Here is a 25328-nt window from a genome sequence, read left to right as displayed (position 1 = left end):
ACAATGCAATACATTGCTGATTATTCTGACATCCGAGGTAATTAATCAATGTACAGTTTCTACGTCAAATGTATATACTGTTTTTAGACGCTTTTTGTATCACAAACAGTACTGTATTTGTAAATCTGGTATAAATAAATGTATAGATGTAGCAGACGTCTCGAAGTCAACTTCCTGTCTTTTTTACTTTCTGTCTTTGGGGGAAAGAAACATGCACTTAGAATCACCAGAAAGGCTTTCGAAATAGTGAAATGCCATGTTGGTCTCAATATTTTCAAAACAAATTATATGAAAAGGTTATGAAATGAACAAGAATGTGATAAAACATGTAATAAAAACGGAGCTCAACGCATACGTGATCAGTAGAAATCCGTTTGTTTCCCCCATCCATACCAAGATGGCGGCGGTCTCGTGACGTCAGAGTGTCTTCGAGAAATTCTCGAAGACACTTCCGGGTTACCTTATCAGGAAGAGACAGATCGATACTATTACTGCTTGGGGAAGGCAGGGACATTGATTACGAACATTTATTACAATCTGGATGTCTGCACTTCAGCTGCGGGCGGCCTGCGGGTGAACAGGTGAGAACATACAGATTTATAGACCACTGTCTGCACTTCCGCGTTACATTGAGCTCATCATGGGAGAGAGCGCGGGGGAGAACATGAATGAATGTGGTTATATATATAAGATTGATTGATTGATTGATCGAAAACTTTATTAACAGATTGCAGAATGTACAGTACATACAATTGATGCAGACCAGAGAAAGACGTTCGTCTTGTTTACACCCGGGGCCCCCATTTTCAATTCATCAGGACATATGACATAGATAACATTCAGCCACTACTAGATAATAATAATAATAATAATAATAATAATAATAATAATAATAATAATAATAATAATAATAATAATAATAATAATAATAAACTTTATTTGTAGCACCTTTCATACAGAAACTGCAGCTCAAAGTGCTTCACAACAGAAAAAAGACAGGCATAAAATGAGCACATAAAGTGCAGACATATGAAATCACAGTTTTTCACATTAGGATCCAACATCCCAACAGGCCACCTAGTTTATGGTTTGATTCAGTTTTAAATAAACAATAAAAAGATAAAATAGACAGAGTAAAATAGTGCAATAGTGCAGTGCAATAAAATTGTAGAATAGAATAGAGTTTGGCAAGCTATAACACTGAAGAAGGAATACATATTTCCGAAACATGTTTGTTTCAGGCTGCCATTAAATTTTGAACCTGAGAGTGCTGGTCTGGCTTCACTGCTTCTTTTATATAATACTTAATGGGATTTCAGCACCCAGTGTCGTATCTTGAGAGCGCGGTCTAACTTGACATTAGAATAGAATAGAGTAAAATATATATATATTTTACAGTGCAATAAAATAGTTCTGGATTGCTGTTCAACAGTTCAAAGTCGTCTTTACCTTCTCTGTTTGACCCTTTGAACCTCCCACCCAGGGCAAACCTCCCTCTCAGGGCGCAGTTCCCCCTCTCAGTCAGGGTGCAGTTCTAGGCCAGTGAGTCCTACACAGTTTTTTTTTAAATTTATTGATCTTTTTCCCCCTCCATTTTCCTCTGATTTTCTCCCATCCCAATGTTTCAAGTTTCAAGTTTCTTTAATAGTTGTCATACAGAAGTACAGAATACTTTCATACAAAATGCTTCTTACTGTTTCGCTCCGGAGACTGTGCTAAGACAAGATAGTATCAAATAACATCAAATAACATAGTATAGCATGTAATTTAGAAGAAGAAAATGAGGTCACAGTGTTCGGTATAGACATATGTACAATGTTCTGAGTTACCATATAATATACAATACTATGCAGTGTACTAATGTACAGTACTATATAGTGCAAAGCAGAAATGGGATGAGGTACAATTTAGGTACAATTTACAGTAAGGTGTACGAGTTGTAGTGCAATCCTTCATCAATAAATATAAATATAAAGTGTGGGGAGTGGGTGCTACAGTGTGTTTGTTTAAAGTGGGTGTGTGCTATAAAGTGTGTGGAGTGGGTGCTACAGTGTGTTTGTTTAAAGTGAGTGTGTGCGTGTGGATGTGTGTGCTATGTGCGTTTTGGTGGTTGTTGTTGTGTAGTGTTCATTGTTCGTTTAGCAGCCTGATGGCCTGGGGATAGAAGCTTCTTCTGAGTCTTTCTGTGCTCGCCTTGAGACTCCGGTATCGCTTGCCTGACCGCAGCAGTTCAAAGAGGCAGTTGTTCGGGTGACTGGAGTCTTTAATGATTCTCTTAGCCTTGCCCTTGCAACGCTTGTTGTAAATGTTCTGGAGGGTGGGGAGCCCCCCTCCAATTGTGCGTTCGGCTGAACGTGTCACTCTTTGTAGTCTGCTTCGGTCTTGTGCAGTGCTATTCCCAAACCAGGAGGTGATGTTGCCAGTCAAGATGCTCTCTATTGTACATGAGTAGAAGTTCTTAAGGATCTTCTGACTGACTTGGAACTTCCTTAGGCGCCTGAGGAAGTAGAGGCGTTGTCGTGCCTTCTTCACAACACTGTCAATGTGTGTGGTCCATGTCAAGTCCTCGGATATGTAGGCTCCGAGGTACTTAAAGCTGTTGACTCTCTCAACCGGTGCCCCGTCGATGCTGAGGGGGCTGTAGTCCCTGACCCCCGACCTCCTGAAGTCCACAATCATCTCCTTTGTTTTGCTGACGTTCAGGGAGAGGCTGTTTTCCTGGCACCATCCCGCCAGGACCTTGACCTCTTCCAGGTAGGCCCTCTCGTCGTTGGCAGAGATCAGGCCCACCACCACTGTGTCGTCAGCAAATTTGATGATTGTATTGCTACTCCGCTGAGCCACACAGTCGTGTGTGTACAGGGAGTAGAGGAGGGGACTCAGAACACAGCCCTGGGGGGCCCCTATGTTGAGGGTGATGGATGAGGAGGTGCAGTTGCCTGCTCTCACCACCTGGGGTCTGCCAGTCAGGAAGTCCAAGACCCACTGGCAGAGGTCATAGTTCAAGCCCAGGTCCCTGAGCTTGGCTATGAGTATGGAGGGGACTATGGTATTGAATGCCGAGCTGTAGTCGATGAATAGCATTCTCACATAGTTCCCCTGCCTCTTGTCCAGGTGTGATGCTGCTGTGTGCAGCACATGGGCTATGGCGTCCTCCGTGGACCTGTTGGGGCGGTATGCAAATTGCAGGGGGTCCATGTTGATGGGGAGGGAGGAGCAGATGTAGCCCTTTACTAGCTTCTCAAAGCACTTCATGGCTATGGAGGTGAGAGCTACAGGGCGGTAGTCGTTGAGGCAAGCAGGCTTGGATTTTTTGGGTACAGGGATAATAGTGGACTTCTTCAGGCAGGTGGGGATGACAGCCTGTTCTAAGGACAGGTTAAATATGTCAGTGAATACTGGGGCCAGTTGGTCGGCACAGACTTTTAGGACGCGGCCGGGGATGCCGTCCGGACCTGCTGCCTTCCTGATATTCACTTTTTTAAAGGTCCGCCTCACCTGAATGAATGAATGAATGAATGAATGAAAACTTTATTTAACAGATTGCAGAATGGGTACAATACAGTACGGCTCAATACATACAATTGTTAAGGGGATGCAGACCTGAGAAAGACGTTTGTCTTGTTTCCATCAGGGTCCCCCATTTTCAATTCATATAGACATATATGACATACATGACATACAGATAGTCAGTACTGCTACATCTATACATTTATGACATACCAGATTTGCAAATACAGTACTTTTTGTGATACAGAAGGAGTCAAGAAAAGGGAGTATATACATTTGACGTAGAAACTGTACATTGGAGGAGGTTGGGTGGGGGGGGTTGGGTACATTGGGATATTGACAACCATACTGGGTAATTTACATTGGAGGTGGTTGGGGGGGGGGGGGGGGGCGGGGGGCACACTGTATAAACAAGTAACACTGTACATTGAGGGGGGGGGGGGGGAGACACTGTACAAACAAACACAATTGTACATTGAACTATTGACAAAACCATACTAGGTAAATGACTGTACATTGGAGGGGGTTGGGTTAGGATATTTACAGGGGCCAGTGTTGAATTGCAGTCTCCCGTAGGTGTCCCTTGAGAGAGGTTTTGAAAGTGGGTAGTGATCCACATTCCTTTACAGCTTTGGGTAGGGCGTTCCACATTGATGTGGCATAATTGCGAAACGTGTTTAGTCCCTTATTTGAGCCGAATCTGGGTTTAACATGATTTGTGGAGCTCCCTCTGGTGTTGTGATCGTGGTATTCACTGACCTTTGGGAAGTATTTTGACATGTACATGGGTACCTTGGTCGTGTAGTGTATCTTGTAGACCAGGCCCATTGCAAGTTGTTGTACTCTGTCGTCTACTCTAAGCCATCCTAGGTTGTCAAAGTGGGCAGGGGTGAGGTGGGTTCTAGGAGTAAGGTCAAGCAGTAGTCTGACCAGTTTGTTTTGAGATGTTTGTAATTTTGTTTTTAGCGCCTTTGAGGTGCTTTGGTACCATGAGGTGCAAGCATAGTCGTAGTACCCCTGAATGAGTGCTCCTGCCAGAGTCTTCAGGGTGTTCTTGTTTACCAGAGAGGAGATCCGGTACAAGAATCGAGTTCGTTGGTTGACTTTTTTTATTACATTGGATGCCATTTTGTCACAGGAGAGATTAGCCTCTAGGATGGAACCCAGGTAGGTAATTTCATCTTTCCTTGTGACAATATTGTCACCCACTGTAACTGAGAAGCCGTCGGTCTTGCTGAGTTTGTTATTTGAACCGAAGAGAATGGACTCTGTTTTGCCCATGTGTAATGTAAAAACCTCATGCTCTGTTACCCTGAACACTGCGTCTCCATCAGCAGCCGACCCCCCCCCCCCCATTGCCGTGGCTTGTGGGCTGGTGTTGTTATTACCAGCATCAAACCTCGCATAGAAGGTATTGAGGTCATTTGCTAAGGAGATGTCACTGTTCAGTTTGAGGGAGGCGCCTTTGTAGTCTGTCATCGTTTTGAGCCCCTGCCACATAGCTCTAGAGTCAGCTTGTTCAAACTGGAGTTCAATTTTATCCCTGTAGCGCCGTTTGGCCTCTGTCACTGTCCTCCTTACGTTGTGTCGCACCACCTTGTGGTCATTCATGTTGCCTGCCACTAGGCCGTCGTTGTATGCTTTGGTGCGCTCTCTCAGAGCTTCACGGACGGATTTGTCTACCCAGGGTTTTTGATTTGGGTAAACTCTCATTTTGGTAGTGGGGATTGTTTCTTCCACCAAAGTACAAACATAGTCCAGCACTGCCTCCGTGTAGACATTAATGTTATCTGTGTCGCGGAACACGTTCCAGTCTGTGCAGTCAAACGCAGCCTGGAGCGTCTCCTCTGACGTCAAATCCCATTTCTGCACCTCTCGCGAGACTACAGGAGTACTTTTGATTCTCTGTTTGTACTTTGGTGAAAGAAAAATGGACGCGTGATCTGATTTACCAAAGCCACTATCAGAATGAGCCTTGTAGCCACCTTTAAATTGCGTGTAACAGTGATCTAGGATGTTACCGCCTCTGGTGTTGCAAGTCACATGCTGATAGAAGTCAGGTAATACCTTTCTCAGATTGGCGCTATTGAAATCACCCAGCACTAAAATGGCGGCGTTAACGTTCGCCGCTTGTATTCTATTTACCTCGTCGTGGAGTCTGGAGAGCGCGACGTTGTTACTCGCTTGCGGTGGAATATACACTCCGATCAGGACGATCGCCGTTAACTCCCTCGGGAGGAAGAAAGGACGACACTTGATGGTTATATATTCCAGGTCTGGGCAGCAGTGGTTGGATAATTCCTTCACGTTAGTTGGATCGCTCCAATTGTTGTTAAACATGAAGGCGATACCTCCTCCACGTTGTTTGCCGGACTCTGCTGTACGATCCTTGCGGTGGATGAAGAAGTGTTCGGCTGGTTGAATTGCGTGATCTGGGACGTCCGGCGACAGCCACGTCTCGGTGAAGCAGAGAACGTTACAATCTCTAACGTCTCTTTGGTATTGAATCCTTGCTCGGATATCGTCCAGTTTATTGTCAATTGATTGTACATTGGCTAGCAATATACTGGGTAATGGTGTTCGGTGGCGTCTGGATCTCAGCCTGTTACGGATCCCAGCTCTCTTCCCACGCCGTCTGGTTCCTTTGTTCCTGGGATCAGGCTCTGGTCCCATTTTCCTGAGAATCTCCTCAGGCCATTGTTGCGGTTCGGAAAGCTGGTCCAGTGAGTAATCCAATCGGTAAGTTTCCCGTAATCCGATGTCTATAAGTGACTGACGGTCATACACATTAAATGCACCTACTGTTGGTACAGACAAAACTCTTAAAACTATAAATATTAACAAAAGTAAGCACAGTCTCGACGGAGCGAACAGAAAGGCAGCCGTATGTTAGTCGTATGCCAATTCCCAATCCCTTCCTGGTCGCTGCGCACTTACCCCCCACAGTCAGATCATCTGGGAGAGTGGAGGCTATCACGTGCTTCCTCCGACACACGTCCAGCCAATCAACCGCTTCTTTTCACCTGGCAGCGCGGATCCTCCCTGAGAGGGCGTAGAGTGTGGAAGGATCACACTATCCCACTCAGGTCCTATCCGCGCTTAGCAGGCGCCCCGACCGAACTGTAGGAGTCGCTGTTTACAACGACCCGGACCCACCCCGCCAGCTTCTCCCACCCTAGTGTGAACGGCCAGCCAAGCTGGTGACAACCCCGGAGCTGTGAGCTGGATTCGAACAGGCGAATCCAGCTCACAGCTTCGGGGTTGGTGACGAACGCAATCTCCGCTACGCCAGGTCCTACACAGTTTTAAAGCCTGACAGTCTCTTGTTTGATACCCACACAGTTTAATACCTGACAGTTTTGAGCCTGTAATAAAAAGCAATAGACAGTAAAATAATAAAGTGCAATAAAATAGTAGAATAGAATAGATAGTAAAATTATACAAAGTAAGATAGTGCTACAGTACAATCAACAGCGGAGTGTATTAGAAGGCTATGGTGAAGAGGTACGTTTTTAGCTTATTTATTAAGAGATCTAGCTTCCCTAATGTCCATAGGTAGTGTGTTCCATAACTTTGGTGCATAGTTTGCAAAGGCTGCATCCCCGATTTCCCTTAGACTGTGGCTTGGAACCTTCAATAGACCAGTAGTAGATGATTGCAATGTTCTAGGAGGCACATAGTTGACTAGAGAATTTGCAATGTAGCTTGGTCCTGTTCCATTTAGTGCTTTATATATAAGGAGGAGGACCTTGAAATCAATTCTAAATGTTACGGAAGCCAGTGTAGGTTAGCTAATACTGGACTGATGTGGTCTCTCCTCTTGGTTCTAGTTAGTAGCCTAGCTGCCGAGTTTTGAATGAGTTGGAGTCGTTCTGTGTTTTTTTTGGGAGGCCAGTGATGACATACAGATAGACAGTACTGCTACATCTATACACATACCAGATTTACAAACACAGTACTGTTTGTGATACAAAAAGAGTTTAAAAAAAAGAGTATATACATTTGACGTAGAAACTGTACATTGGAGGAGGTTGGGTAGGTGGGGTGGGGTGGAACTGTACATTGGAGGTGGTTGAGTAGGGGGGGGGGTTGGGTAGGCGGGGTGGGGTGGGGAACACTGTACAACTATACAAGCAAAACTGTACATTGGAATATTGACAACCATACTTGGTAATTTACTGTACATTGGAGGGGGTTGGGTTAGGACATTTACAGGGGCCAGTTTCGAATTGCAGTCTCCCGTAGGTGTTCTTTGAGAGTGTTTTTGAAAGTGGCCCAGTGGGTAGTGATTCACATTCCTTTACAGCTGTGGGTAGGGCGTTCCACATTGATGTGGCATAATTGCGAAACGTGTTTAGTCCCTCGTTTGAGCCGAATCTGGGTTTAACATGATTTGTGGAGCTCCCTCTGGTGTTGTGATCGTGGTATTCACTGACCTTTGGGAAGTATTTTGACATGTACATGGGTACCTTGGTCGTGTAGTGTATCTTGTAGACCAGGCCCATTGCAAGTTGCTGTACTCTGTCGTCTACTCTAAGCCATCCTAGGTTGTCAAAGTGGGCAGGGGTGAGGTGGGTTCTGGGGGTAAGGTCAAGCAGTAGTCTGACCAGTTTGTTTTGAGATGTTTGTATAATTTTGTTTTTAGCGCCTTTGAGGTGCTTTGGTACCATGAGGTGCAAGCATAGTCGAGTATGTGGATAAACCTATGGGTTGGATATCGGTAGGTACAGTATGAATACAGTGTGGTAGGCGGGGCTTTTATCTGTGGACCGTGTTGAACCTCTGTTATCTTAATCCTACGCAGTTGCTACACTATCCTCTCAACAATTAACTTTTAAAGGTGCTATAGATAACAATTGTATATGTAATTATTTTTTTTATAATACATCCACAGAGCTTTTAGAAAGGTGTGTAATAAAGGTATTGCTTTTATTGATTCATTAATGTATAATACATTTAAAAATGCAGGTCCAAAATTATTGTTGTTGTTTACATGTGTGCAGGTATCCCCTCCCTATACTTTCCATTTCCCCACATGGAATGCACCTTATTGGATAAATGACATGCTGGTGCTCTAGTGCGACATCTAGAAAAAGTAACCATAGGAAAATTTGCTTGCATTACATCTACTGAGCTTTACAAAACTGTCATGGAATGTAACTCTTTCACTTCCTGTATTGACCCTATACCCACAGCATTTTTTAAGCGAATATTCAAGAGTATTGCTGCAAGTCATGTCCTAAATATTATAAATACATCGCTTCTGACAGGTATTTTCCCAGACGCATTCACAACAGCTGTCGTAAGACCCTTACTAAAGAAACCCAAACTAGACAGTAATGTATTAACCAACTATAGGCCAATATCCAACCTCCGGCTCCAATTCATCAGCAAGATACTTAAAAAAAAAATCTCAATACAAATAAACTCCCTTTTCAAAGAAAACAACATGATGGAGGAATTTCAATCAGGCTTCAGAACGCACCATAGCACTGAAACTGCTCTTACAAAAATAATTAGTGACCTCAGAATAAACTCTGATGCAAACAAAGTCTCAATTCTCGTCCTATTAGATCTAAGCGCAGCGTTTGACACGATCGACCATGATATTAGGGCTGGGCGATATAACGATAACGATAAATATCGCGATATATTTTAATAATCGATATCGAATATCGAAATAAAAAAAAAATCGAAAAATCGTTTTTTTTTTTTTTTTTTTATAATTTTTTTTTAACCTGCAACAGGGCAGTTTTAAAACCAGAGACAGTGGACAGACTTGTCTTTCTTGCCTGCAACTTAAAATAATGGCTTTGCTTGTCCAAATGACAATACTGACCAAATTCAGATTTATTTTTCTCTTGTCCATTTATTTTGTTTGCTTTCTAATTTAAAATACATTTTGAAACCGTCTGTACACAGTAGGCTATGTGTGCTAGCAGAACTAGACTCCAGTCACGAGTCACAGTGCACATGTGCAGTGGTTTGTCCACCAAAAAAGCGCCAAAAGATCGAAAATAAACTAGCATAAATAATAAACTGGAGCCACAGCCAGCAGAGAAGCCGGTTTACTTTAGCTTTTAAACCAGCTGCAGCCTGAGAACTGGAGTGTGAGGGGATGTAACACTAAAGATGGCGGCAATGACAAAGAATTGCTGCAAAATAAACATACATATGTTGTTTAAATTTTTTTTTTTTTTTTTTTTTTTTATACTTATAACAATTCGATAATTATCGATATCGAGAAATAAAATAAAATTATCATATCGTTATCGCGATATGATTTTTTTCCATATCGCCCAGCCCTACATGATATCCTAATAAATCACCTAGAAAAGTTAGTTGGTCTTTCTGACTATATGTATTAAACTGGTTCAGAACATATATCAAAGGGAGAAAATATTACGTCAGGCTTGGAGATCATTCTTCTGAGAAACATGACACCTACTTCGGAGTTCCACAGGGGAGCTGCCTTGGTCCATTATTATTCTCACTATACATGCTGCCACTCGGAGACATCATTAGAAAACACAATGTATGTTTCCATAGTTACGCAGATGACACACAATTGTACATCTACGCTGAATCAAATGATCACACAGCTATAAACTGTCTCTTAGCTATAAACTGTCTCTTAGCAATAAACAAATGGATGACGAACAACTTCCTAAAATTAAATGAGGGCAAAACTGAAATCCTACTAGTCTGTCCTATAACAAAAAGAGAAATGTTACAGAGCAATATGGGGCAACTTACTCCTTGGATCAAACCCGAAGTTACAAGTCTTGGTGTTATAATAGACTCTGACCTAAGCTTTAAATCACACATCAACAAGGTGACAAAAACATCATTTTTCCACCTTAGAAACATACGGCTAAGGTACAGCCGTTTATAAATCAAAAAGACGCTGAAAAACTGATCCATGTCTTTATCTCAAGCCGACTTGACTACTGTAATTGCACTCCTCACTGGCCTCCCAAAAAAAAAACACAGAACGACTCCAACTCATTAAAAACTCGGCAGCTATGCTACTAACTAGAACCAAGAGGAGAGACCACATCAGTCCAGTATTAGCTAACCTACACTGGCTTCCGGTAACATTTAGAATTGATTTCAAGGCCCTCCTCTTTATATATAAAGCACTAAATGGAACAGGACCAAGCTACATTGCAAATTCTCTAGTCAACTATGTGCCTCCTAGAACATTGCGATCATCTACTACTGGTCTATTGAAGGTTCCAAGCCACAGTCTAAGGGAAATCGGGGATGCAGCCTTTGCCAACTATCCACCAAAGTTATGGAACACACTACCTAATACCTATAGACATTAGGGAAGCTAGATCTCTTAATATTTTCAAAAATAAGCTAAAAACATACCTCTTCACCATAGCCTTCTAATACACTCAGCTGTTGATTGTACTGTAGCACTATCTTACTTTGCATAATTTTACTATCTATTCTATTCTACTATTTTATTGCACTTTATTATTTTACTGTCTATTGCTTTTTATTACAGGTTCTGAACTGTCGGGTATTAAACTGTGTGGGTATCAAACAAGAGACTGTCAGGCTTTGAAACTGTGTAGGACCCAGGCCTAGAACTGCACCCTGAGAGAGGGAACTGCACCCTGAGAGGGAGGTTTGCCCTGGGGGGGAGGTTCAAAGGGTCAAAGTGGGTATAAAACAGGAGGGAAGACTGTCAAGTTTTAAACTGTGGATACCAAACAGAGAAGGTAAAGACGACTTTGAACTGTTGAACAGTAATCCAGAACTATTTTATTGCACTGTAAAATATATATATATATATTTTACTCTATTCTATTCTACAATTTTATTGCACTGCACTATTGCACTATTTTACTCTGTCTATTTTATCTTTTTATTATTGTCTATTTAAAACTAAATCAAACCCTAAACAAGGTGGCCTGTTGGGATGTTGGATCCTAATGTGAAAAACTGTGATTTATTTTTTTCTGCTGTGAAGCACTTTGAGCTGCAGTTTCTGTATGAAAGGTGCTATACAAATAAAGTTTATTATTATTATTATCTAGTGGCTGAATGTTATCTAGATTCTATAGCACCTTTTAATAAACTGTTCTTTCCTCTCAGACATGAATGTGTTTGCAGTAAACCTGCTGCTGACCCTAAGCTGTGCTGTGGCCCTGGACAATGGCCTGCTGAGGACTCCTCCTATGGGATGGATGGCCTGGGAACGCTTCCGCTGCAATGTGAACTGTATAGAAGACCCCAAGAACTGTATCAGGTACTTCTTAATTATTATACATTAAAGTCTGTACAGAACATGGGATTACATTGTACTTGTGTTGTGTGTGTGTGTCCTGTTTCAGATTGTATACGTGTTGTTATGTTGACATAATATGATATAAACCAATATATAAAGAATAACTGTAGCTCAGAACTAGGGGTGCACGATATAGATTCTTTGACCCCGATATCGATAACTTTCTGCTCCTCAAGGTCGATACCGATAAACAATATATAATATATATATATATATTTATTGTATTATAATTTTTTTTATTTATGTATATTCCTGTAGTGTTGACCTAACCAGATTTATCATGACATGAGCGTTACTACTATGAACAAAACAACGCCAAGAGAACAGTTTTGACTCTTCAAAATAAAGTGACTATATTTATTTTTCCAAATAAATATAATTTGAGTCAATCACAAAATTCACAATCCGTCAATGTCATTAACAATGTGTTTCCCTGAACAATGAGTGAACTAAAAACCAACAGGTATTGTGCTTTGCCAGTATAGGGATGGGTACCGTTCACATTTGAACCGATACGGTACCGGTACAGGTACCTGTGAATCGATACCGGTACCCAACGGTACCTTTTTTCGGTACTTTAGTCTGTAAAAATGTAATCTACCTACAGCAGTTGTAAAAAAAAAAATCCAAACTTCAAATAACCACATTTTCGACCGTTTTCGGCTTGCCATTGCTCCGACTGCTTTGTTGTTGAATCAAGTCAAATCCTAAGTAAGCATATATTGTGCGTGTGAACGTTGACATGAAAAGAAAAAAGTGTAAAAAATAAAAGTGTAAAAAAAATATATACATTTAAAAAAACAAACAAAAATTCCGGAGCTATCAATAATTTTATTGGGTTTATCGGGATGTTGTTATACTGACCCCAGTGGGAAGTGAACCCCTACCCTTGGCTGTGTTAGTACCATTCTCTACCCATTGATTTACAGGACCAGCGTCTCCAGGGAAATGATGGATCGCTGGCAGTAGCAGGGGTAGTTTTTCATAAATTGAAGGATTAATCTACCTGATGATAATTATACTATGTATCCCTCTATGTATCACCTCTATATACTGTGTGTGGCTAGTATTGTGTAAATGACAGGGCTGGCCTGGCCCCCATGTCCCCACAGTGAGGCGCTGTTCAGGGACATGGCTGACAGACTGGCGGAGGACGGCTGGAGGGAACTGGGATATGAATATGTGATCATAGACGACTGCTGGATGTCCATGCTGAGAGACAAAGATGGCCGGCTGCAGCCAGATCCCTTCAGGTTGCTCTCTTTTTAAAGGGATATTTCACTTTCCTATCATTTATTTGTATTGTTTTAGAAATGCAACCTTTAAAAGTCCGTTTGTAATTCCCCCAAAAATGTAAGAAATTTACCAAAGATCTGACCCAGGTCTCTACATAAAATGACTGCATATTGTTAAAAAAAAACAACAACACTGTAATCAAGTTTCGTTTTTTGGTAGTGTTAAATTCCACAAGAGTATTTAATGTTATATCCTCTGTGTTCTAGATACGATAGTTTGTGAAAGCTGTGACTATGAGTGATCTTTGTCTTTCTAGGTTTCCAGGTGGCATAGCCAAGCTGGCGAGCTATGTCCACAACCGTGGCCTGAAGCTGGGCATCTATGCAGACATTGGGACGGGCACCTGTATGGGCTACCCTGGAACCACACTGGAGAAGATAGAGCTCGACGCACAGACCTTCGCTAGCTGGGATGTAGATTACCTCAAGTTTGATGGTTGTAACTCGAGTCCCATAGAACAAATGCAGGGTAAGAGTTTCTATAGTAACAGATGGTAAACTATAGGAACACCACTCATCTAATCCACTGCCTAGTTTGTAAATTATACTTTAGTGAGACCGGGGGAATAATACATGTGGAAATGTGGCGTACGCTGCTGCTGCAACAGCCTGTCGACTTCAGGGGAAGAAACGCATTTCAAAACGAGATTAAACTACAAAATAAAAAGATTTGGAAAAAAATAAAAACAAAAACAAATGTGTTCCATAGACGGCAGGAAACGATAATAAATGTTTTAAGATTTTTTTTTTAAATGTTACAAAAAAGTATGGTACCTTTTTTAAACGTGAACGTGCATTGAAGTCAATGAATTCTAAAACGGTTCCATAATATATTCTACGTGGTGAGGAATGTAAAGGATTTCATCTTGTGTATGTAAATAGATGAATTACTGCAGTATGTCTGTATATATCTGTCACACAGGCTACCCTCGCATGTCCAAGGCGTTGAATGCGACGGGCAGACCTATAGCCTACTCCTGCAGTTGGCCTGCCTATGTAGGTGGACTTCCCCCAAACGTGAGTATCTCTGGGTTGAAGCCTGGAATAATAGCAGCTTGATGGTCTGATCTTATTAAATGGCCTTTTTTCCAGTGGTTTGCATTGTTTTCTAGCAACGACGTGGGGTTGTACAGTACCAACACTGACTGGGTGTGAAATTCTCATTCGGGCGCATTCCTCCAGTTCAGCTGAGACGAGATCCTCCCCGACTAAACCAAGCCATTCTGAATTTACGTCAATCTGTGACGTGTAAGAATAGTGATCTGCGTAACCTCGGCTCCTTCTGTGGTTGTAGCAGGGGCGCAATTAATGGGGGGGGGGCGCACGTCCCCTGCATGTTTTCAGAAGGCAGTTATTGTCCCCTGCACTTTTTTACCGTCCAAAAATAAACAGAGACGTGACGCGGCACTAGGACCACACGGAAAAAAACGTCTGCTTGTTCCCTCTCTGGGTACTTGGCGAGGGACGAGTCACATTTTTGTGTGCTGCACGTGCCAAGTACCCACCTGGCTACCTGTCTTTGCATAACAATAGCTCTGGTCGTCAGGTGTGTTCAAATACATAGGACGGAACACACTGAGCTCCCTGCCCCCTCCCCTCAAAGTTTGGTGTGAACGATGGTCTGTGTGATTGCCATGAAATGCAACATTTTCGCCGGACCAAGCTCATTAAAACACAGTGCAACTAGGTACGAAATCACCAACGCACCACCGACCACGCCCCCAAATGTGTCCCCCTCCACCGTTGGAAACAAAATGACGCCCCCTTGGGTTTTAGCCACCGCCCACACAATCAACAATTCAAGGAAGTTAGTGTAACATTGAAGTAATGACCAAAAACGGAGCGAGTGGAAATAATGCGGAAGCGGTTTCCCTGTCAGACACTTGCACTTCCCCAAAAGAGAGAAAGAGAGAGTGAGGGAGAGAGAGAGGGACAGACGGATCTCTTCTCTCTCTCTCTCGCTCTCGCTCTCTCTCTCCCCCCCCCCCCCTAAAGTTATCTGCCAGTGCAGGTGGGTGACTGTCACTCAAAGTTGCATTGTGAGTATGGGCGGAGCCTGCAGCCAAAACCAGCTTGGAATCTGGCAGAGGGCAGAAACTAAGTGGTGCACCAAAAAAGTACTTGATTAAAAATACAAAACAATGAATTTTATTGAAAAAATAAAACCTCACAGATGTGTTCCATAGACTCACAGGAATAGTGTCAAATTGACCAAATAGTGAACAAAAATAAATGGCAAAATAGTTCCCATTTTAAATGTTCTGCTTCATATCAGCTTACTTTGTTTTGTTCCAAACAGGTGAATTACTCTCTGCTGGGCGACATCTGTCATCTGTGGAGGAACTATGACGACATCCAGGACTCGTGGGACAGCGTGAAGAACATCGCTGACTGGTTCTTTACCCATCAGGACGAGCTGCAGCCAGCGGCCGGGCCCGGGAGATGGAACGACCCCGACATGGTCCGTCTGTAGAACTGTTAACGATGCACTATGTGTGGTTTTTGGGAGAGACATTTCAAATTCAGAAAAGTGAAGAAAAAAAGTAGGGATGTTCGATATTCGATACTTTTTTACAGATACCGATATTGTCCAACTCTTAATTTCCGATACCGATATCAACCGATATATGCAGGGTTTCCCCGCCCAAAAAACTGAATAATTTCAGGTAATTAACATTACATATCTCTTGTTGTGGAATTAACATAATATTATGCATACTTTTGACAATAAATAAAATCAGAATTTGTTCTTACTTGCTTGCCTGGGTAAATAAAGGTTATAGAAATGTAAAAAAAAAAAAAAAAATGTTTAAACCGATACCGATATTTTCCGATATCACATTTTAATGCCAATATCGGCCGATAATATCGGACATCCCTAAAAAAAAGCTCTGGTAAATGTTCTGAAATAATAAAAAGAAAATCCTCAGAGGAAATTAGGTCCTTGGTACACTGTTCAAGATGGAAACGCTCAAATGTTACTGTTGTTATTTACAATGGTAAATGGTAAATACAATGGTCCTGCAAGTTTTCTTTTTTTATTTAGAGCTAATACAATTTAAATTATATCCGTTGTCTAGTCTTAGTACTTGTATCAATAGCTCAGTCAAACCGCTAAAGATATATAGACGGGGCAACCCGTTAGTTTATGTTTGGATTACGAATTGGACCTTTTTAAACGGTGCCTCATCCAATCAAGTTGTCGGCGCCACTATCCCCGAAACCACCTTCATCTCTTATTTTCTCTTAGCTCATCTTTTCTCCTATTCCTCCCAAGATATGAGATATCTTGTTCTCGTATCGACAACGTCACCACCGTTCCTCTCTGTCTCACAGCGCTCTCTATATCTCCCCCCGTCAGCTGATCATAGGAAACTTCGGCCTCAGCCCCGACCAGGCCCGCTCTCAGATGGCTCTGTGGGCCGTCATGGCGGCTCCGCTCATCATGTCCAACGACCTTCGAGACCTGAGCAACGACGCCAGGGCCGTGCTGCAGAACAAGATGGCCATCTCCATCAACCAGGACCCCCGGGGCGCGCAGGGCAGGCGACTGCTGCAGGTGTGACCACCACGTCGTTAGTTAGTCTCTGACTGGAGGGGAATGTATAACCTGTAAAACTTTGAATAAGAGAGAACCTTACCCCCAAATATTTGCATGCTGCCGCTGGATGCCTGTTATTTTTCTACAACGGAGTTCGGCGATTTGCGGATCTGATTGGCCAGTGTCATTTCTGGTCATGTGACATGTACGCCCAATCGCGGGACCGCAAGTTTCTACACTGGTTAGGCTTATAGGCGCTCGTTCGAAGTCGGTTAAGGTTAGAGTTTGTCTTAGAGCAGGGCGATAGAACGCCTGCCCTGATTCCGACGGTTAAGCTTAGGCACTCTTTCGAAGTTGGTTATGGTTAGGGTTAGGCGATAGAACGGCAGGTGCTTTGCAGGCTGTTCGACGCGGAAATGGGCAAAGACACAGCTCGTCACGCTATTGGGCACACATGTCACATGCACAGAAACGTCAGTGGCCAATCAGATTCTCAAATCGCCGAACTCCGTTGTAGAAAAATAGGACGCCCCCTGGATGTATCACTTTGGTATTTCTTAATGTCTCTGTGTGTCTTCTTGTCCCACAGGAGAGCAGTCATATTGAGGTGTTGTCTCTTAATGTCTCTGTGTGTCTTCTTGTCCCACAGGAGAGCAGTCATATTGAGGTGTTGTCTCTTAATGTCTCTGTGTGTGTCTTGTCCCACAGGAGAGCAGTCATATTGAGGTGTTGTCTCTTAATGTCTCTGTGTGTCTTGTTGTCCCACAGGAGAGCAGTCATATTGAGGTGTTGTCTCTTAATGTCTCTGTGTGTCTTGTTGTCCCACAGGAGAGCAGTCATATTGAGGTGTTGTTTCTTAATGTCTCTGTGTGTCTTGTCCCACAGGAGAGCAGTCATATTGAGGTGTTGTCTCTTAGTGTCTCCGTGTGTCTTGTCCCACAGGAGAGCAGTCATATTGAGGTGTTGTCTCTTAATGTCTCTGTGTCTCTTGTCCCACAGGAGAGCAGTCATATTGAGGTGTTGTCTCTTAATGTCTCTGTGTCTCTTGTCCCACAGGAGAGCAGTCATATTGAGGTGTTGTCTCTCAGTGTCTCTGTGTGTCTTGTCCCACAGGAGAGCAGTCATATTGAGGTGTTGTCTCTTAATGTCTCTGTGTGTCTCTTGTCCTACAGGAGAGCAGTCATATTGAGGTGTTGTCTCTCAATGTCTCTGTGTGTCTTGTCCTACAGGAGAGCAGTCATATTGAGGTGTTGTCTCTCAATGTCTCTGTGTGTCTTGTCCTACAGGAGAGCAGTCATATTGAGGTGTTGTCTCTCAATGTCTCTGTGTGTCTTGTCCCACAGGAGAGCAGTCATATTGAGGTGTTGTCTCTTAATGTCTCTGTGTGTCTTGTCCCACAGGAGAGCAGTCATATTGAGGTGTTGTCTCTTAATGTCTCTGTGTGTCTTGTCCCACAGGAGAGCAGTCATATTGAGGTGTTGTCTCTTAATGTCTCTGTGTGTCTTGTTGTCCCACAGGAGAGCAGTCATATTGAGGTGTTGTCTCTTAATGTCTCTGTGTGTCTCTTGTCCCACAGGAGAGCAGTCATATTGAGGTGTTGTCTCTTAATGTCTCTGTGTGTGTCTTGTCCCACAGGAGAGCAGTCATATTGAGGTGTTGTCTCTTAATGTCTCTGTGTGTCTTGTCCCACAGGAGAGCAGTCATATTGAGGTGTTGTCTCTTAATGTCTCTGTGTGTCTTGTTGTCCCACAGGAGAGCAGTCATATTGAGGTGTTGTCTCTTAATGTCTCTGTGTGTCTCTTGTCCCACAGGAGAGCAGTCATATTGAGGTGTTGTCTCTTAATGTCTCTGTGTGTCTCTTGTCCCACAGGAGAGCAGTCATATTGAGGTGTTGTCTCTTAATGTCTCTGTGTGTCTTGTCCCACAGGAGAGCAGTCATATTGAGGTGTATTGGAGACCGTTGTCTCATTCAGCCAGTGCTCTGGTCTTTCATAGCCATCGTCAGGACATGCCCTACCTCTACCACACCTCACTGGCCAAGCTCAACTATGAAGCTGGAGGTTATGAGGTCTGTACCATCTCTCAGGGCCAGTCCTGTGTAATATTTTACGAACTTACTGGGATATAATATTTAGCAATATTTCCACATGTGTAAAGTTTTATTTTATTTTTTTTATATCTTTTTCCCCCCTCCTTTTTCCGATTTTTCTCCCATCCCACTGTTAGTCGTTATGCCAATTCCCAACCCCCTTCCTGGTTGTTGCGCACTCCCCCCTACTGTTGGTCCGGGAGGCCGGAGACTGTCACATGCTTTCCTCTGACGCATGTGCAGCCAGCCGGCAGCCAGCCTGGCAGCGCAGATTCTCACCGGGAGAGTGTAACGTGTGGGAGGCCGCACTACCTCCCTCCAGATCCTACCCTCGCTGTGCAGGCGCCCGACCGAACTGTAGGGGTCACTGTCCACAACGCCCAGGACCCACCCATCAGCTTTCCCACCCCTAACACTGCCAATTGTGTTAGTATGAACGACCAGCCAAGCTGATAGCAACGCAGAGAGCTGGACTCGAACCCAGCGTCTCCAGCGTTGATGGCGAGCGCCTTGCCCACTACACCACATAGCCGCCCCACATGTGTAAATGTTGAAAGTTGACTAACTATTGTGCCATGTACTTAAAACACAAAATATGCATGCACACTGTTTCTAATGAGTCATCATAAACACTTTTGAAGTGGAAATGAGTTTGATGCTGTGTATTTTGCTTGATAAATGAGGCTTGATACATTTCCACAAAGATATTACATTGGGAATTATGTCTGAGCTACCGGTAGGGCCTATGGATAATATGGGCCCTCAAAAAACATAATTGGAAGAATCAAAGTATATATTATTACTTACTATTGTGTGCAGGTTTTGCAGGTTGGATTCTGCTGGATTGGTGTATAGCTTAATTTACCTTGTTTATATAATTAAGTGGTTTTATCCATCTTCTATGCTCTCTTGATTTGAGATGTAAAACAAACAAATGGCCAGTTTGGCCAGAAACAAAAACAATGGCTAATTTAATAAATTGATAGTGAAAATGTTTTAACTCTGTGACAGACCACCTTATAACTAAGACATTATTTGTGGCAGATGCACAATAATAAACTGTAAACGAGTAGTTTTTTCTACTTTCCATTATTATATATAAATGTGTAGCGGAATCTAATTAATTAATGATTTGACATAGGCCTACTTTTTATTCTCATAATTATTACCCCATCCTCCCAGACGTAGGACACATCACACTATTACTGGATTGAATGTTTGCACTGAACATTATACCTTTGTCTTTTTTTATTATTATTTTTTTTATTATCTTTTTCCTCCTTCTTTTTTCCGTTTTTCTCCCATCCCAATGTTAGTCGTTATGCCAATTCCCAATCCCCTTCCTGGTCGTTGCGCACTCTACCCCCTACCGTCGGTCTGGGAGGGCGGAGACTATCACATGCTTCCTCCGACGCATGTGTATCCAGCCCACCGCTTCTTTCCACCTGGCAGCGCGGACTCTCACTGGGGGAGTGTAACGTGTGGAAGGTCACACTACCTCTCCCAGATCCTTCCCTTGCTGTGCAGGCACCCCGACCGAACTGTAGGAGTCGCTGTTTTTACAACGACCAAGACCCACCCTCGCCGGGTTTCCCACCCGCTAAACACTGCCAATTGTGTTAGTATGGACGGTCGACCAACCCGGAAGCACCACAGCTGGATTCGAATACTTTTTTTTTTTTATCCACTTTTTCTCCCATTTTTTATTTTTTTTTTCTATATTTTCTCCCATCCCAATTTCGTATCATCCAATTCAACCCTCCCCTGTCACGAACGCTGTTTCTTGCCTCCCACAAGCCGGCTGCAATGTGGACTAAGTCATACATAGCACAAGTCCCCTCTGGTACTTGAGGTAACAGCAGTCGCATCTTTTCACCTGCGCAGCTCGATCTCTCAGTGGCGAGGAGTAACGCGTGGGAGGCTCACGCTGCCCCCGACACTTCCTGATTCTACTGCGCAGGCGCACCAACCGACCTGTAGGAGTCACTGTCCACAACGCCCGATCCCCACCCATCAGTTTCCCACCCCCTAATACGGCCAATGTGTATTAGTATGGACGACCAGCTAAACTGAAAGCAATGTGGAGCGCTGGGCTCGAACAGGCAAGCCCAGCGTCTCCGTCATTTGTGGTGAGCGCCTTGCCCACTACGCCACGTAGCCGCCCAGCTGGATAAATGTTTTGAATGTATAGCTCCATGATGACTCACGTGGTCCCTGCGGGCGTCCAGGTGCCCGCGGGCACCGTGTTGGCCACCTCTGGTCTAGAGGCCATCCATCTTCTCACCGACGATGTTGCCATTCATTTAATGTATTAACCCTCTTTACTAAAAGAGAAATGGTACAAATGGTGCAATGTTTTGACCTGAGACCTCATTGGCCTTTTTATGTGAAGAACATATATAAAAATAACACATTTTCATTAAGTACACACTGTGCACCCCCCCCCCCCGCACCCCCGCCCATACAGGGCCTCTGAAATTGTAGGGGAAAACAAGTAACCAGCACTTTTATTGATAGAAGTGATCAGATGTAAATGGAAAGTATTATGCAGTCTAGATTGCTTGTAATTAAAAGTTATATAAATAAAGATAAAGCTAAGAATTTTTACACGAATTGTTATTATATGGCTTTATTGTTTTTAAAATCCCAATAATGTCGTGGGGGTCCACCTGAGTTAAGACCATAATATAATATATTGATGTTCCAAGATTCCACTTGTTTTTAAATAGTTGTCGTGTCATTTCCAGGCGTACGACGTGTTCTCTGGGAAGACTGTGACCGGTCTGACCCAAGCCACGCCGTTCACCGTCTCCGTCAACCCCTCTGGTGTCGTCATGTGGTACGTCTACCCAACAACACCCCCCCGGGACACGGGGAGACACCCCGACACCCCCCGGGACACGGGGAGATACCCCGACACCCCCCGGGACACGGGGAGACACCCCGACACCCCCCGGGACACGGGGAGACACCCCGACACCCCCCGGGACACGGGGAGATACCCCGACACCCCCCGGGACACGGGGAGATACCCCGACACCCCCCGGGACACGGGGAGATACCCCGACACCCCCCGGGACACGGGGAGATACCCCGACACCCCCCGGGACACGGGGAGATACCCCGACACCCGCAAGAAGTACAGGGTACCTGCTCTTCACCTTCAGGAGGCCAAAGTGGAACCATCTTCTCTGTTGTGAATGAATGTGTAAGTAAGGGATAATGTATAGCTACGAGGTCATTGTCGCAAAATAATTGACCGACACAGAGTTTAAAATACCGAGCCGCTTCGGCGAGGTGTTTTAAACGTCAGTGAAGGTCAATTATTTTGCGACAATGACCGAGTAAAGCTATACATTATCCCGCTTATTACATGGCTAACTTACTAACAATATACCTAATTCATTTGACAAATCGCAGTTGTTCTGTGGCTCTGTCAGCCCAAATAAAGTGATTATTATTATCGCGGGCAGCCTCTGTTCTGGCTCCGCTGTAATCTACACACACTCCGCTGTCAGTGCAGCCGCGGCAGGTGTGTCTGATTTGCTGCACTGATGTGGGCTTGATTGCGAACAGCTGCGCACATCGGTCATTATTGTCCCACAGCGGTCATTATTGAAAAATAATGACCGCTGTCGGGGGGCTATTGACCAATCACAAGCAAGCATTTCGGCGAATGTGAAAACGCCATGTAATAATGTGTAATAATTACCTTTTAAATATTAGATCTGCCCCAACCCTATAGTGATTATTATGTGGACTCACTAACTGTAAAGTAAAGGGAGACACGTCCTCTTAAAGGTGCACTGCTGCGGCCCCCCCTAGTGGCGGCACCGCATACAGCACTACGGTGCAACAACACGGCCGACCCGGGTTCGACTCCCGGACCAGGGCCCTCATTCATCAACGTGTTCTACGCACAGATCTGTGCTTACCCTGTGCGTACGATCATTTCTAAGCAAAGAGTGGGATTCATCAATTTCGATTTGAACTTGACTCCGTGCTTACATCTACGCACAGGTCGGACCTGGCGTACCTCGCGCCCAGTGGTAGAATATCGTTACTACGCATAAGCACTCCTCAGTCCTGCATTAGTTTCAAGGCGGAAATAAGCTTCCGTGCATTAGTGTTCAACTTCTGTATGACCCGTAATTCATTATAGTTCATTGTAAAATAGCGACAGTAGTGTAATTATAACGGGCTCACACGCGAACAAGAGGTTGGCCTGCTTGTTTGGCACGGGGGGGCAGACGCAAAACACCAACCTCCAAACGCGATTAGATATTGTTTCAAATAAAAAGCAAATTATTTTGTGTGTCATGTTTCCAAATAAGATTGGTCACGAAATGCTTTCTACTTCAATTTGTTGGTTAGAATAGATGACCTCCGTTGAAACTTCACTGAGACTAACAGTCTATTTGTGAGCTCCCGCACAGATGTGATGATAATAATAATAATAACAATAATAATAATAGCTTCATTTTATATAGCGCCTTTCAAGAGACCCAAGGTCGCTTTACATAGATAGGGGGGGGGGGGAAATAACAAAGTAACAAACATAGTGGACAGACACACAACATATATATATGATGATGGAATTCATTCAAGATCCTCTCCACCCTCGGGTCTTTGCCACCGCGGCACGGTCCATCGTGATATTGGAGATGGATCGACCAATAGACTGTTACTGTAGCTTCGCCACCAGTGTGGAGACGCTAGGATTTGCGTGTTCGAATCCAGCTCTCCACATTGTTTTCAGTTTAGCTGGTCGTCCGTACTAATACACATTGGCCGTATTACGGGGAGGGAAAACTGAAGGGTGGGGATCGAACGTTGTGAACAAGCGACTCCTACAAGTCGGTTGGTGCGCCTGCGCAGTAGAATCAGGAAGTGTCGGGGGCAGCGTGAGCCTCCCACGCGTTACTCCTCGACACTGAGAGATCGAGCTGCGCAGGTGAAAAGATGCGACTGCTGTTACCTCAAGTACCGGAGGGGACTTGTGCTATGTATGACTTAGTCCACATTGCAGCCGGCTTGTGGGAGGCAAGAAACAGCGTTCGTGACAGGGGAGGGTTGAATTGGATGATACGAAATTGGGATGGGAGAAAATATAGAAAAAATGGGAGAAAAAGTGGATAAAAAAAAAAAAAAAAGACTGTTACTGTAGCTGTCAAAGCTCCATCACAAATGCAGTTGTGTGAATAGAAAGGGATTCCACTCAGTCAATGTTGCGATGCACATTTGCCTGATACATGTTATTGCTGGATGCCGGGAGGAAGGCGATGCTGAATGTTTTCAATTCATTAAATAAAACGGATACTTTTTGCAAGGGTTTACTGACTGTCATACAAATGATCAACCAACTACATACTGTAACTTTTCAGTGCACGTTCTTATTTACATTGTGACAACAGCCTTGTGAGTTCCCGCAGTGACCCGCACACAGACATGATGGAATTCAAGTTCATGTTTGTATTGATCACATATAGGCAGGCTACACATGGCGTACCTGCTACATCATACATGGCAGTAAGATTCATTGTTCTTGTATAGCTCTCGTATTATTGTTTATGTAGGCTACCCAATACTGACATCAAAATGGATTGTAGTATGCCTCTAGAAATCATATGCAGCAGGTAGAAAATTGACGGGAGATCCATCGCGATTTGGAATCAAATTGAGGAGAACTTTAATCCCGGGGTATTAATCAAACAACACGGGAAAAGGCAGTCATATTCCAGCGCGGTCTTTATTAGCCGACAACAAAATAGATGCCTCTAAAAATCATATAGCCAATCGAACACAACTAATAAAGGCATTCATATTACAGCACGGTTATAATGACACACAACCAACGCCAAACAGTGGTCAACGAACGGTCTTTATTAGTATTTTGAGCTGTCCAGGCAGAATTGCAGCAATGGTCTTAGGGAGCCGTTGATATCTGACATCACCGTTTACAAATCCGCCTTTTATTTATCCCATAATACGCGATAGTGTCTTCTTGGTTCGACAGCAGTGAATTCTCCGTGGAGTTTCTCAGAGTCCCGCTCGGGTCAGTCCATTATTTCACATCCCATGGGGGGTGTTTCCTCACTTTCATGACCATATATGGATAATCATGCACGAGCATTGACGGTAGAACAAAGTTCTACGGAGGAGCGTAGAGCCTGCGTACGCACCGTGTGATGAATCCCGACTTCCCTGTGCGTACACTAGTTCTACATTCCGTGCTTACGTGTGGAAATAGAACATATTCTACGTCCACGTTGATGAATGAGGGCCCATTGGTGTCTTCCCCGGTCTATCTCCCATTTCTCCCCTCTCTCTCTCCTCTCTCTCTCTCTCTCTCTCTCTCTCTCTCTCTCTCTTCTCTCTCTCTCTCTTCTCTCTCTTCTCTCTCTTCTCTTCTCTCTCTCTTCTCTCTCTTCTCTCTCTTCTCTCCTCTCTCTCTCTCTCTCTCTCTCTCTCTCTCTCTCTCTCTCTCTCTCTCTCTCTCTCTTCTCTCTCTTCTCTCTCTTCTCTCTCTCCTTCTCTCTCTCTCTCTCTCTCTCTCTCTCTCTCTCTCTCTCTCTCTCTCTCTCTCTCTCT

At 43.8% G+C, this 25328-nt stretch overlaps 1 protein-coding gene across 1 annotated transcript; it reads left to right on the top strand.

Moving 5' to 3' along the window:
- Positions 1–460: 460 nt before the first annotated feature.
- Positions 461–23586, top strand: LOC311247989 (alpha-N-acetylgalactosaminidase-like). Its single transcript, XM_084338958.1, has 9 exons — positions 461–581; positions 11620–11773; positions 12925–13065; positions 13365–13576; positions 14030–14124; positions 15407–15568; positions 16469–16666; positions 18576–18716; positions 21485–23586. Exons 2-9 carry the CDS (start codon positions 11622–11624, stop codon positions 21935–21937), a joined length of 1554 nt encoding a protein of 517 aa, XP_084195084.1. The 5' UTR covers positions 461–581; positions 11620–11621; the 3' UTR covers positions 21938–23586.
- Positions 23587–25328: the final 1742 nt, after the last annotated feature.

The sequence above is a fragment of the Notolepis coatsorum genome (assembly GCF_963971535.1).
Source record: "Notolepis coatsorum genome assembly, contig: SCAFFOLD_307, whole genome shotgun sequence".
Classification (NCBI taxonomy): domain Eukaryota; kingdom Metazoa; phylum Chordata; class Actinopteri; order Aulopiformes; family Paralepididae; genus Notolepis; species Notolepis coatsorum.
This window is presented reverse-complemented; position numbering and strand designations above follow the sequence as displayed.

Bases quoted from the DNA above. Each gene is read 5' to 3' on its own strand.
- LOC311247989 (XM_084338958.1), top strand. From the start codon at position 11,622: ATGAATGTGTTTGCAGTAAACCTGCTGCTGACCCTAAGCTGTGCTGTG. The intron at 13,066-13,364 runs GTTGCTCTCTTT...TTGTCTTTCTAG, and splicing joins CTGCAGCCAGATCCCTTCAG to GTTTCCAGGTGGCATAGCCA. The intron at 18,717-21,484 runs GTCTGTACCATC...TGTCATTTCCAG, and splicing joins ATGAAGCTGGAGGTTATGAG to GCGTACGACGTGTTCTCTGG.